General features: G+C 44.2%; 1 protein-coding gene across 6 annotated transcripts in view; it reads right to left on the bottom strand.

The window, feature by feature from the left end:
• The window catches only part of AP2M1 (adaptor related protein complex 2 subunit mu 1), a 32,532-nt gene that overhangs the window by 17,357 nt on the left and 2,112 nt on the right, over window positions 1-13,063 (bottom strand). For 2 of the 6 annotated variants that reach the window (XM_068954630.1, XM_068954631.1), the window contains exons 2-3: window positions 6,388-6,432; window positions 518-630 (exon numbers count right to left, since the gene is read on the bottom strand). In XM_068954630.1, the coding sequence (XP_068810731.1) occupies window positions 518-591 (74 nt within the window). In that variant the 5' untranslated portion in view covers window positions 592-630; window positions 6,388-6,432. The remainder of the gene's footprint in view (window positions 1-517; window positions 631-6,387; window positions 6,433-13,063) is intronic. The other 4 variants (XM_068954634.1, XM_068954632.1, XM_068954628.1 and 1 more) reach the window with 2 other exon arrangements.

Here is a 13,063-nt window from a genome sequence, read left to right as displayed (position 1 = left end):
CTTGGGGTCCAGAACGTTGACTTCTCAGAGTACATAGGTGGTTACTATGAGACTGCTTGCAGAGACGATACCTTTGTAAGGTGCCAAATACCAGGGACAACGTCTTCTGCATACCTGTACTTGATGCTAGACACTTGTGTTTGAAACCTAAATCAGAACCATGGTTATAAGGCATGGAAGATTGTTTCCACGTTACTACTCCTGTAAAGTTTTGAAAAACTGCGAGACTGGTAGACTTTTGCGATGGCAGTCCATGCTGTTGAAGCATTTGGAGTAACAATCTGATCTCTACCAAAAGTCAGTACTAGCTTTGCCTGCAGGCCATCCTTTGCTACCATCTGCGGGTGATCAGCGCTTAGTAAACTCAAGAATATTTCTGAACTGAGCCTAGAGCAGCAAGTTGAGTTGCAGTCTCACATGCATGCACAGCTAATGCAGAACAAAGCAGCTCTGGGATGTTGCCCGCACCAAAGTGAGGTAGAAATGCAAAGACCAAGGATGCAGCAGAAGCACTTACCCAATGTCATCCCGGTAGACTCGAGAGATTAAAACCTCTCCTTTGTGATTATAGATGAATAAGCCTCCGATCATGATGGAACTTCAGTCTTCCCTTTCCATGTTGCTTAAGACCTGAAGCAATAGAGTGCACATATTAGGCTGCATGGCAACAAGCAGAACAGGACAGACAGACTTTGACATCCACTTGCTTTTAGCCAGGGTATAGATAGCTTTGTGTGTCACCACACCCCCAGAAAGAGGCAGCAGTCACTTCATATGATAAATCACACAGGTATGGTAAGAAGTTAGAAGATGAGCTCCTCTTGTCCAGAGCAGCACTCCAAAGATTTTTGCCAAAAGAGTTCATCTAAAGCCAATTGCTCTATCACCACTAAACCGTCAGATATAAAGCTGCAAAAACCTTTAGTTTGTTCAAGCACATGAACCCTGATCACCAGAAAAAACAAACAAACAAACTTCACTGCCTTGTTACCACGCTAACTATACCATAACAGCCAACATCCTTGACTTGCAGCTCTACAAAGGTCATAATCCTGTATCAGTAACTTCACAACTAAAGTACCAGCCTGGAGGAGTAACAGAGTTAAAGTTATCACACCAAAAAGTTATTCACTTCTTTTTTGGAGCTGAGGTAATGAAAACTCTCCATCCCCTTAAGACCTATTGTAAACAGCACTGCTCAGATTTACATTCTGCACATTTAAATTTAAAATACAGGCAGCTACGAACTGGGGTGGCAAGGACCTGATAGCACACATCTTGGTGCCATAAGAATAACGGACTTCAGCAGATTGCTGGGTTGAGAATAGGTAGAGGGCACAGACAGAGATATTCCTGGAAGTCTGATGGCATGGGATACTCTGGCCGGTTGGTCTTGGTACTTCTGGCCAGGCTGGCACATGGCTGAGGCCCAGGAGGGCAGCTAGTTACTCAGAAGTGGCTTGGATACCAGAAGTGACTGCCTCATCCTTACATCCTGAAGGGGAGAGCACAGATAGAGCTCCTTACTTATAAAAGGCTATTAGAAATAGTGGTTTACTCTGGGACGGAGTCTCATTGCTGCAGACGGAGATTATGCTGTTTGCTCTTCCGGGACTCTATATGGAAACTGCTTTCCCAGCACAGGGTATAGAGGTACCATGAGAGACTTAACTACATCCAAGCCTCCCTACATCAGGGCTACTCCAAGTATGACAGGCCATACAACTGCAGGTCAGTGGGAAATCTCAGTCACCAGCCCAACCATCAGCTATTTCTTCCTTCAACCAGGACACTGTGGTGTGATGTACACCTGAGGGACAACAACACATGCTCAGTGAGGAAGCCTGCCAGAACCTACAGCCTTATTCCAGATCTAAGGAGCCACCACAGGAACCCTGACAAGGGCCTAACCAAGTAACTTCCTTAGCTTGCCTTAAGGACAAATTAGCTCAAGAGGTGAGGTCCAGGTGAGTAAATACAGCTACCATGCATCCAGTAATACAGATCAAAGTAAGGCATTGAAGGGCATGCAATTTGTAGTCAGGACTGAAGCTCAAAACAAACACCAAAATAAAGGAGGGCTTATTTCTCATTCCATTCATCAGCACAAATAAAACAGTATTGAGGCTCAAGAACTAGTCAGGCCTCCCTCTTGAACGCAAGGAAAAATAGAGGCCTGGCACCGGAAGCAAATCACATCGTGTCTCTGCAATGACAGATCTAAATCAGATTTTACTTACAGTTACCTCTTTCCTGCATGCAGTTCTCAGAAGCTTTTGAGATGTCACCAAGCCTACAGCTGTATGGTGGGGGTTCTCAGCAGCAAGTATGCAGAGGTTTGTTACTGCTTCTTACAAAAGCCTAAGAAGATTGCTTAACTTAAAATTACAACAACAACGAATTCCATAGTAGCAACAATCAATCTGGTTGTTCTAATAATTCAGTTCGCTGGATGAGTAGCAATCAGGCAGAACACTTCAAAATAGATCCTTCTAACCATTAAGTCCACAAATAAGGATTATTTAAACAGCATCTTGACAAAGTTCAAAACAGACCTGCTTAGGATCATACCTGCCCAATAGCATTGACTGCATTAGTAACTAGATGCAAAAAGCTAGCAGCTGCCATTAGCCAAGAAAGGACTTTAAACAGCTCATTCAGAATATTGGTTATCCATATACCAGCAAGCGTAGCTCAAGACCAAAAGCAGTTGACTAGTTTATTAAAAGCAAAGGGCGATGGGGGACTGCCACAATGCACAAGGAGTTAAGTCCACATACTGCTACATTTTAACTGCTTTCACAGCTTGTAGCTTAGTGTCTGCAGCTGGAGTCGCTAGATCTAATTTCTTGAAGTGCCAACATCTTGCATTCACGATGCAGGCATAAAGCATAAGAGGTGACCAGAGGAGTTGGGGGGTCACCCTAGTTACTTAAACTTCTAAGCTACTTTGAGCTCAGCCATCTCGACTGCTTGTTCAAAAAGTGATTTCATGTAGCAATGTTACAGCCTTTGAGCAAGGGGTGCGAGCTCCGCTTCACAGTTCAAACGGAGGGTAGTCTGGCCACAAGATACTACTGCATTGGGAGATCTCATCCAAGACCACTTAAGCGGGGGCTAGCATCTTAGAAGTTACCCCTTAAACTGCTAATCTCCTCCTTCTTTAGAGGAAGGCCAGTCTAAAGAGAGCTACAAGAGTGGCAAACAGCGTCTTATGCCTCAGTAATGTCTCTTTAATGCATAGCTTCTCAGATGCCGTTCCTGTAGCCCTACGTCCTACCTCACTTAAGTCCAAGTCATAATATCCACTCTAGCAGCTGCCTGGGGGCTTAGCCCAGAGAAGAGCACAAGCATGATAGTGTAAGCCTCATGACTAGCCCTGGGAAGATCATATAGGTGTTCCTCGGCTTCCACACTGCGGAGCACTAGATAACCAACCAACTCCACACTGCTGTTCGGGTGGGTTAGCCTACGCCCAGTTGTCCTGGGTGGGTGGGAAGGATAGGAACAGGCTAGCCAAAGAGACAGATGGTGACAGTGAATTGATACGCGTTTGCTTCAGGAACACAGCAGAGATGAAGTGACCTAGCCTCAGATCATCTGGAAGGTCAGAGGAAAAACAAAACAAAAACCACACAGAAGCAATACGGAGATCAGAGGGATGAAAGGACTTCTAGGGTAAAGTCTGCAACATTAGCAGACTTTACGTTACGTTGCAGAAAAAAGTTACGTTGCAGAAACTAAAGCGGCTGCCTTTCTGAAGGCGTTATTGCAGATGCAAGTTCTATGCAAGACAAAATTCTTACAGTGCAGGCAGTACAGCGCAGTGTTTTCAGAAAAAACAAAAACTTTTTGTCTCATGAGCCTTTATACCAGGAGTAGCATTTGTCGGCTGCACCTAAGGAGTCCTCAGAGAGTATCATTACACGTACTTCTCTACTATGGATCTTTAGCTACCAGATGGTGGCTCCTGCTTACTAAAAGAAAAATCAAAAAGTCAACCTATAAGTCAAAACCTTGAGAAAACTGCTTATTTGTCTGTTTCTCACTGCTTAATAGTGAGCTTCCTCACTTTTACTCCCAGTCTACTGCTCAGTGTCACTGGCCAATTGAGAATAACAGGCTGCCTCTTGCCACCTGCTAGAAGCTGCATGTGGCACTGTCATCGTTATTGATGGCCTGAGACTCCATCTAGCATGAAAGATCATTTTCTGCAGCAGTGGAGCAAAGTTAGGCTCAGACTTTAGCATGCTGGTGGCAGTTCAGCTCTTGCATACCTCTGCCTCAGTACTGTGAAGCTCTGAAACCTCACCAGAATGACAACTTTCGTTCCCACTACAAAGTTACAAAAGAAGTTACAAAGTTAAAGGCACTTTGTAACTTCAGGACACAAATATTTCATGGCACTTACATGAAAAGTCTCTTGTATCCCCATGCAGCAACCAAACCAATTAACCCAGAGGCAACACACGTTCAGAGACACCCATGTAATCACAGAATGAGAAAAGCCTTATGAAGCTTCTCACTGCCCCATACAGGGAGAATGAGACTATACAGTATAGAAGGCAGCAAGGCCAACACTGCCACACCAGAAGACAAAGACAATCCATTTGGTTAATAGAATCAAACCAGGTTCTCGAGTCTAAGGAAGTGGGTATATCACAGTCCTATGACTACTCACAGGAAACAGACACTGCCCTAACAGGAATGTATGAGGCCAGTAATAGGCAGCATGTATGGTAAGGCTAGAAGCCAAAATATGAAGAGTTTTTACTTGAATACAGCTGCCCAGCAAGTCTAGCAAATGCTGAAGCTCAGCCATTCAACAGACATCTGAAATTGAGAACCATTAATACAGTAAATGCAACTTGTTGCCTGATTTGGGAAATTCTTTCCTAATTAGTATTTTCTCATTCCAGATAAGAGACAACAATATCTTTTCAGACAGCTACAGCGCTGACTTCCACATTCAGATACAGACTATTATTGCCACTAAAGGTAGTGTACCTGCATCCCCTTTAAGACTTGCATTTTATAGAATAAAGAAGTTCTGGAAGCTTATGCAACTGGTCAAAGCTGGATCACACGAATCCTACAAACCCTTTCCAGAAGATTCCTAGAAAGCACATCCTAGTCTGAGGAAAAAAACCAAACACACACAAAAACCCAAACACAGACACACACACTATCTCCCTCTTGGGTTTTAATGCTGCTTAAGTTATTTATTTCACTATTTTTAGCATAAAGGAAACATCTGCTTTGATGAGCAACAGGATCAGACACACAGCATATACAAGACAAAGCACCTTGCTAGCATGACAAGCCAATTGCTTTCTTAAAAAAAAAAACTACTATATTACGCTACTATAAAATGGATAGAAGACTGCCAATTGAACATTGCACTGGAACTTATGTCTTCTCTTAAGAAGGTCTCAACACTTTACATGTTGACTGAAATGACAAGGCTACGCTTTCCTGCAAGTTAAGGTAGCACACCATCCGCAACAGCTTCACTTAACCTATGGACAAGAATATCTGCCCCCCCCCCCCTTTTTTTTTTTTTAATTGCATCACAGTATAGGCAACAGTCAACTGCTTGCTTATACATTAGTCAAAGCATGTTAGAAGAACAGTAAATAAAGTATGATCCAAGTGCTTTTCACCTAGAAATTTCTTTATTAGTATAAAGAAGAGGCAGGCTCCTCCCTTGTACAAACACACTAGGAGCTGAGTTTAGGGTTCAAACTATCCATGAATAGTTAGCTCCTAACTGCACAAAGGAAGCTACTAGCTTAAGAGCCGTAACAGTTCATACTGCAGATCTATCAGCCTGATATCCTGCCTGCCACTGGCAATGAAGGGACAGTCAGATAAGAGTAAGAACAAGTCAGGAAAAATACTTCCCGTGAGATCTCCTTACAAGAGCTTAAGAACTCCCAATGGATCTCTTCAAAGAATTAGCCCAATCTCCTCTTGAACCTGTGCATCAGCAACATCCCACAGCAAAAGTTCTAAAGCCTTATAATCTACTGTATGAAGAACCACTTCTTCTGTTTTAAGCCTGTGGTTTCCTTCCTCCACCAGCTTTGTTTAAAGGCTTCTAGTTCATATAGAAGAAGAGGCAAAGAACTAGCCTCCATACTCTCTAGTCCAAAAGTTCTAAAGCCTTATAATCTACTGTATGAAGAACCACTTCTTCTGTTTTAAGCCTGTGGTTTCCTTCCTCCACCAGCTTTGTTTAAAGGCTTCTAGTTCATATAGAAGAAGAGGCAAAGAACTAGCCTCCATACTCTCTAGTCCATTCAAGATTTTTTTTCCCCCTCTTTTTAAAAAAATCTTTAGTCTCATTAGTCATGTCCTTCCCTGCTTGGAGCATTCCCACCTTACCTACACTTTGGTCTCTCTAGGTGCCTTCCTCGGAACCTCTTCCTTCTGGAGGGAGCACAAAACTGAAAATTATTCAAGATGCAAATAAAACACCATAGAGATAAGAATGTAATCATGTATTTTCAGTTTTGATCTCTTTTCCTAATGGCTGTCAATATCGAAACTACTTTTTAAAATCATCACTCAGCAAGAAGCTAACAGTTTCATGATCCATCACTGAATTAGGTTTTCAGGATGCCTGACTCTTTTACAGGTGAAGCTAGAATTGCTCTTGCCCACTAACCTACCTACCCAGTACGTTTTACTTACTGCAGATGTAGCCAAAGAATCAGGAACGTTCTGCCAGTCTGCTTCATGATGGCAGTCTACTAGCCTAAACATACCTGAAAGATATCCACTAGCATTATTTCACGTATAACACAGCTTGCCTCCATACCAGTTATAACTTTCCTCAAGTCTGCCAAACCTAAGACTGTACAGCTCTGCAGATTAAATCTGAATTCACATTTAAGTGTAACGTACCTAACTCAAGTTTGTTTCAGACAATTGATAACGCGTTTCCCAGGCACTGAACAAAGTCACAGAGGCTAGGGAAAGGGAACGCAGAAACAGTTTTAGATGACTGACCCAACTGTATCAGCCATACGTTAACTCTTTGGCAGTTGAGACATACGCTATAAACCCCTTGCTGCAGTCCCATCTAATGGCATCGGGAATGAAAGAGGTCTCAACTGCACGTGATTTACACAACTATAACCAGGCTTCTCCACTTTGCTCGACTTCTGCACTCCAACATCTTGAAAAGTTCCAAATGGCAAAAGCATCAACATCAACCCAACTTACAGAAAATTGGCTTTGGTGCAACAGAGCAATACTTTCACTCTGCTCACTTTGACTATGGTTAAGGGAAAAACTATTCTCCAACCAACAGCAGCTAAATTTTTCCAACACACAGGAACCAGATGTGCCTGTGGTGGGAAGTTCAGGAAAGACACACACACACACATTCTAGTCTTCTGATCAAGCCCAGCATTATGTCCCTCCCAGACATGAGACTAGAGTGACCGCACTCCCTGACCCATTACAGAGTTACTTCCATCAGCTAATCAGAGCATGTTCACATGCATGGGAAACTCAAGAGGTGGAATGACTAGCCCAAGGATATATGGACAGATAAGAAAGCTACACAAAGGAAAGCATGCAAGAGAAAGTTGCTTAAAGCTTAGCAAAACAGAATGGCTCTTTAAAAAGACAATAGCTCTCCTTGAAGCAAAGGGAGTGAAAATAAGCCTGCTTTGTTTTGACCATCTCCTTTGCCTTTCAGTAGAAGTTTCACACTCACTTATTTCAACTATTTCAAGGTTACACTGTAACTGGAGTGGGGTTTTTAAGTGGTACAGTTCAGACTTGGTACGATCTTCCACACCTTTTGTAATAAGGAACAGCTTTCTTTCATTTTCAAAGCCAATCTGAAAAGAGAACACAGCCTTGCGCTTGCAATGGTTAAGAACAGCAGGACTATAGCTCAGATTAATTTGAGACTGACATTCAGTGACTCACGGCTGTTGGAATCAGAAGGCCCAAAATAAGAAATCCACCACAGTAGATGGGTTCATCTGCTGCCTGTGCATAAGCAACATGACTCAGAAAGCTTCCCAGTAACAGTATTGCTCAATCAGCTTTCAATGACTCATTCTGCTCCTCTCCACAATCAGCCTTTTCTAGGGAGCTTGCCCTACACTGTTTTTGAGCTTCCTCAGGCTAATAGCTCACTGCAAGATACAGTTGAGAGGAGCCTGAAGCTGCTTCCATTGTTTATTATTAAGTGACTGGAAACCAAGGTGAGCCTAACCAAAGCCTTTGAGTGAATGGTCCACCAACTGCCTTTTCAGAGCTTTGCAACTGGGCTCCTTCTGTTTCACAAGCCTGAACATACGGCAATCCATTCTACACTGCTAGCTATAGCCTTATTTTCTAGCTACAGAATGGATAGATTTATTTCGCTAAGGTTCAGAGAAGCCCATAATTAATATGGAATTGGCATCACAGAATGGCCGAGGTTGGGAGGGACCTTGGGAGATCATCTAGTCCAACCCCCTTGCTCAAGCAGGGTCCTCTAGAGCACGTCGCACAGGATTGCGTCCAGGCGGGTTTTGAATATCTCCAGAGAAGGAGACCCCCCACAACCTCTCTGGGCGACCTGTTCCAGTGCTCAGTCACCCTCACAGGAAAGAAGTTTGTCCTCAGATTCAGATGGAACCTGCTGTGTTCCAGTTTGTGCCCGTTGCCTCTTGTCCTGTCACGGGCACCCCTGGAAAGGGTTTGGCCCCATCTTCTTCACACCCTCCCTTTAGATACTTGTACACATTGATGAGCTCCCCCCTCAGTTTTCTCTTCTCCAGGCTGAGCAGGCCCAGCTCTCTCAGCCTTTCCTCATAGGAAAGGTGCTCCAGTCTTCTAGTCATTTTCGTAGCCCTCTGCTGGACTCTCTCCAGTAGCGCCATGTCTAGTACTGGGGGGCCCGGAATTGGACACAGTACTCCGGGTGCGGCCTCACCAAGGCTGAGTAGAGGGGGAGGATCACCTCCCTCGACCTGCTGGCAACGCTCTTCCTAAACGCGGCCCAGGATGCCATCGGCCCTCCTGGCCACAAGGACACATTGCTGGCTCATAGTCAACTTGTTGTCCACCAGGATACCAAGTGAAACACTCGAATGAAAAGGATAGCATTAAGATATACCTGTACTGTAAAACAACTGTGGCAAAGTCACAGTCTTAAGAGAGAAAGCTACAGAGAAAACGTACAAGGAGAAAATGCTGGGGTGCAGATTTGAATGCATTTCAGCAGTTACATAACTGAAAGGCAGCAGGATTAACTAGACTTACAGTGACTGGCACACAAGAAAGTCGGAGATGCAGTAAAAGCATAGTATCAAAAACTGCTTTTGTCTGCTAATTCTAATAAACACATAAAATGCTCTGTTTATAAGTCTGACCCTAAACCAGGTTTTTCTTTGAGAGCTGCCAGATTTTGCCCTTGTGGATCCACTGTAGCACGTTTGGAACGCGAGTGCGCAATCAGTAGCGCCAGCTTAGTCTAACAGTCTCCTTCGCCGTGCTGTCAGTAGCTTCACGTCTTCTGAAATGCAACAAGCAGCTGAGCTGGGAGCTGCCTAGCAAGACAATGTATCACTAACCCTGTATTTAGCAGAGTTTCAATAATTCCCTCCTGTAGTAAGCAAGGAGCCCAACCCACTTCCATTGCGTCTTCTTGGATTCTGACCTAAAATAGCTGTAGAAAAATGAACAATATACAGCACAGAGCTTTCTCAGACTAAATAACACAGAGGTAAGAAAGGGATCAATCATAGCTTGTTCCCTCGTCCCACTGGAACACAGACTTTGACAAAGAACACACAGGCTGAACTGCTGGGCTGAGATCAAGCTTCAGTACCTGCAGCAACTCTTCCAGAAGCACCACATGAAAAGGACAGACTGTCCAGTCCTTATCTTGTGCTTTAGCCTCCATACTCTCTCTGCTTGAAAAGACTAGTATTATGTCAGTAACAAAACACCACTTTAGTACTTAACTGACCTGTTGGTATGCAGGATAAAGTAAAACTCTAGTCTAAGTCCCAGGTGTATATACAGACATTCAAACAAGTAACTTTCTGCAACATTTATGTCCTATATCCCAAAGTCTTTTAAGTGATACCACATAGACCATTAACCCTACCTTGCACCAGCAGGAACAGTGGTAGCTTCAACTTATACCACATAGACTTTAGAACACAGTTGTCTGCTTTTGTAACTGTATTTGCACAGCTGAGGACAACACCCCCCACCCCTGAAAACACTCAAAAAAAAAAAAACCTGCTCAAATTCACTGCTCAGGAAAAATAATGAATTGTTAGTCAATTTTCTACAGTGGTATCAGGCAACATGCCTGCAGTAACCACAGCTTCACATCCAGGCACAAGATGCTTGTTCCAGTCCTAAAAGAATGAGGTGCTGCCTGGAAGGAGCATGTCATTAGCAACGTGTCTGCAGCGATCATAAACTTAGAGTGCATATTGGTATTTTTGCCTCAGGAAAGAGCAAACGTGTTTGTCTATACCCTCACAGGCCCATTTCTCAGAGTTCCCCTTCAGCACAGAGAACAAATGCTGAACTCCCGAGCCTGGCTTGCCTGGTATTATGTCAGGTCTGTTTAGCAAGACCTCTGTGTTCCCTCCTTCAAGGCACAGTGATAACACAGCAGCTCAGGAGTAAGTGCTCAGGAACAGCCTGACAGCAGGGACAGAAGTTCTTCCACTGCCCCTAACAATACAACTACAGTTTCACATTACCACCTAGCACCAATAGTCTCAGGATTTGGCAAGCACCAGTACCATCATCATCATGCAGAGTGCATTTGTCCATTCATCTTCAGCTGTGCCTTTAGGACAAACAGTATTATGCAAAGCCAGCCGTACAGATGCTACTTTTACTACAGAAATACCTCGCCAGGGTAGAGGTCTAGCACTACAGGTGGTCAAAATAAGCGTATTCCATGGTCTGCCTGGTTAGACTCCCACTCAACTATTGATAGAATAAGCAACTGAAGCTTTACAAACAAAACCAAAGGGACTTCCACTTGTCTGCAGACAAAGGCATTTCGGTAACATGCCCACTGTGAGACAAGCTGCTAGCTTCATCCAGTTTTCTTTGCCATCAAGTAGAGGATGTGAATAAGTACAAGACAATCAGCAGTAACCCCCAGTCTCAGCTACTCTTATTTTTGTTGCTCCCATTAAGGGGCTAGAAGCTTTCCACAGCACAGACATCACTTTGCTTGAATAAAAACCAGAATACTTATTTCTCTAATCTTCACAGCACATCTAGGAAACAACAATCACAAGTCAGTTAATAAGCTGGTGTAAAGCAACCAACCTATTTAGCAGTCTATTAAAAGAAAGTTTGAATTCTGACTTAACAGTAAGTAAGACTTCTGTGCATTAATGAGCTTATCCAACTAAGCAGTTCAAGGTACATTAGCTGCTTGAGTTCTCGTCCAGGAGGAAACCAGGAAAAGTACTGCACCTCTGACTCAGGGGACTGAAGGCTAAGTCACCAACTGTAACGATTTCTGCATTCCAGAAGTCAGTATGATATTGGAAAAGTGACAACAGTTGAAGAGAGACAGGGATTAGTTAGGCTGCTCTGGCAAGCTGGAGTTATTTTAATAAACTAGTCTTTTCAGGCTAGCACTAACCATTATCAAATCAAAAGGCTTAAGGCTTATAATGCTGTCATCACGCCACCAGCTAATCCAAGCCCTAAGCTTTGCTTAGAGGGCTGCATTAGCCACTTTCCAGGAGGCCAGGGACTGCGGCTGGTTTTAAACAAGAGTAGCTGCAATCATTTCATCCTGGTGAAGACAGGCAGCATAATTTAATTAAGAGGCATACCATGAGCTAAATAGCTACCAAGACAAACCCATTGGTTTCAGAGAAACTGTTCCTATTTTAAACCCAATCCCATAAATCCCCACAACCAGTGGGCAGAAGAGAAGCACGCTCAGCTCCTGCCAGGCTCTTCTCCTACAGTCTATTTCTATGCAATATACTGCACACAACCAGCCTAGTGGATAACAAGAGACAAACACTGACACAGGAAAGACGGCAAGCTCCCTTCTTCCTGTAAGGCATCAGAGAAACAGCTTTTAACTTATCTCTCCATCTTACATTGAGCCCAACCTTATCCTAGTTTTGTTCCAAGGTACTCTTAAATCCAGTCTGAAGCAACTGCCGAACTGCTCACTCTTGAGCTACAGCTCTGAACAGTGACTTGCATTCTATTCGTCTTCAACAGAAAAGGTTAGAGACACGGACTGCGGTTTGAATAAGAGCTTGTATTCTGCAGACCACTAACGGCCTAGATACCCCAACTTGCCAGTATATCTCTTTCTGCTATGACTTTGGAACAGATAACTGCATTTCATATCCCGTGCCTCAGGCTGCAAGCTTTCAGCTAAGCTGCCAACCTCCTGCTGAGATCAAAATAAAGCGTGGCTTGCCAGTAATTTTTGACTCTGCTGAAAAGCAGCTCTGCAGAGAAGGACCTGGGAGTCCTGGTGGACAACAAGTGGACTGTGAGCCAGCAATGTGTCCTTGTGGCCAGGAGGGCCGATGGCATCCTGGGCCGCGTTTAGGAAGAGCGTTGCCAGCAGGTCGAGGGAGGTGATCCTCCCCCTCTACTCAGCCTTGGTGAGGCCGCACCCGGAGTACTGTGTCCAATTCCGGGCCCCCCAGTACTAGACATGGCGCTACTGGAGAGAGTCCAGCAGAGGGCTACGAAAATGACTAGAAGACTGGAGCACCTTTCCTATGAGGAAAGGCTGAGAGAGCTGGGCCTGCTCAGCCTGGAGAAGAGAAAACTGAGGGGGGAGCTCATCAATGTGTACAAGTATCTAAAGGGAGGGTGTGAAGAAGATGGGGCCAAACCCTTTCCAGGGGTGCCCGTGACAGGACAAGAGGCAACGGGCACAAACTGGAACACAGCAGGTTCCATCTGAATCTGAGGACAAACTTCTTTCCTGTGAGGGTGACTGAGCACTGGAACAGGTCGCCCAGAGAGGTTGTGGGGGGTCTCCTTCTCTGGAGATATTCAAAACCCGCCTGGACGCAATCCTGTG

This window comes from Struthio camelus, chromosome 9 (assembly GCF_040807025.1).
Source record: "Struthio camelus isolate bStrCam1 chromosome 9, bStrCam1.hap1, whole genome shotgun sequence".
Classification (NCBI taxonomy): domain Eukaryota; kingdom Metazoa; phylum Chordata; class Aves; order Struthioniformes; family Struthionidae; genus Struthio; species Struthio camelus.
Note: the sequence above shows the minus strand (reverse complement) of the source record. Positions and strands in the feature narration are given on the sequence as shown.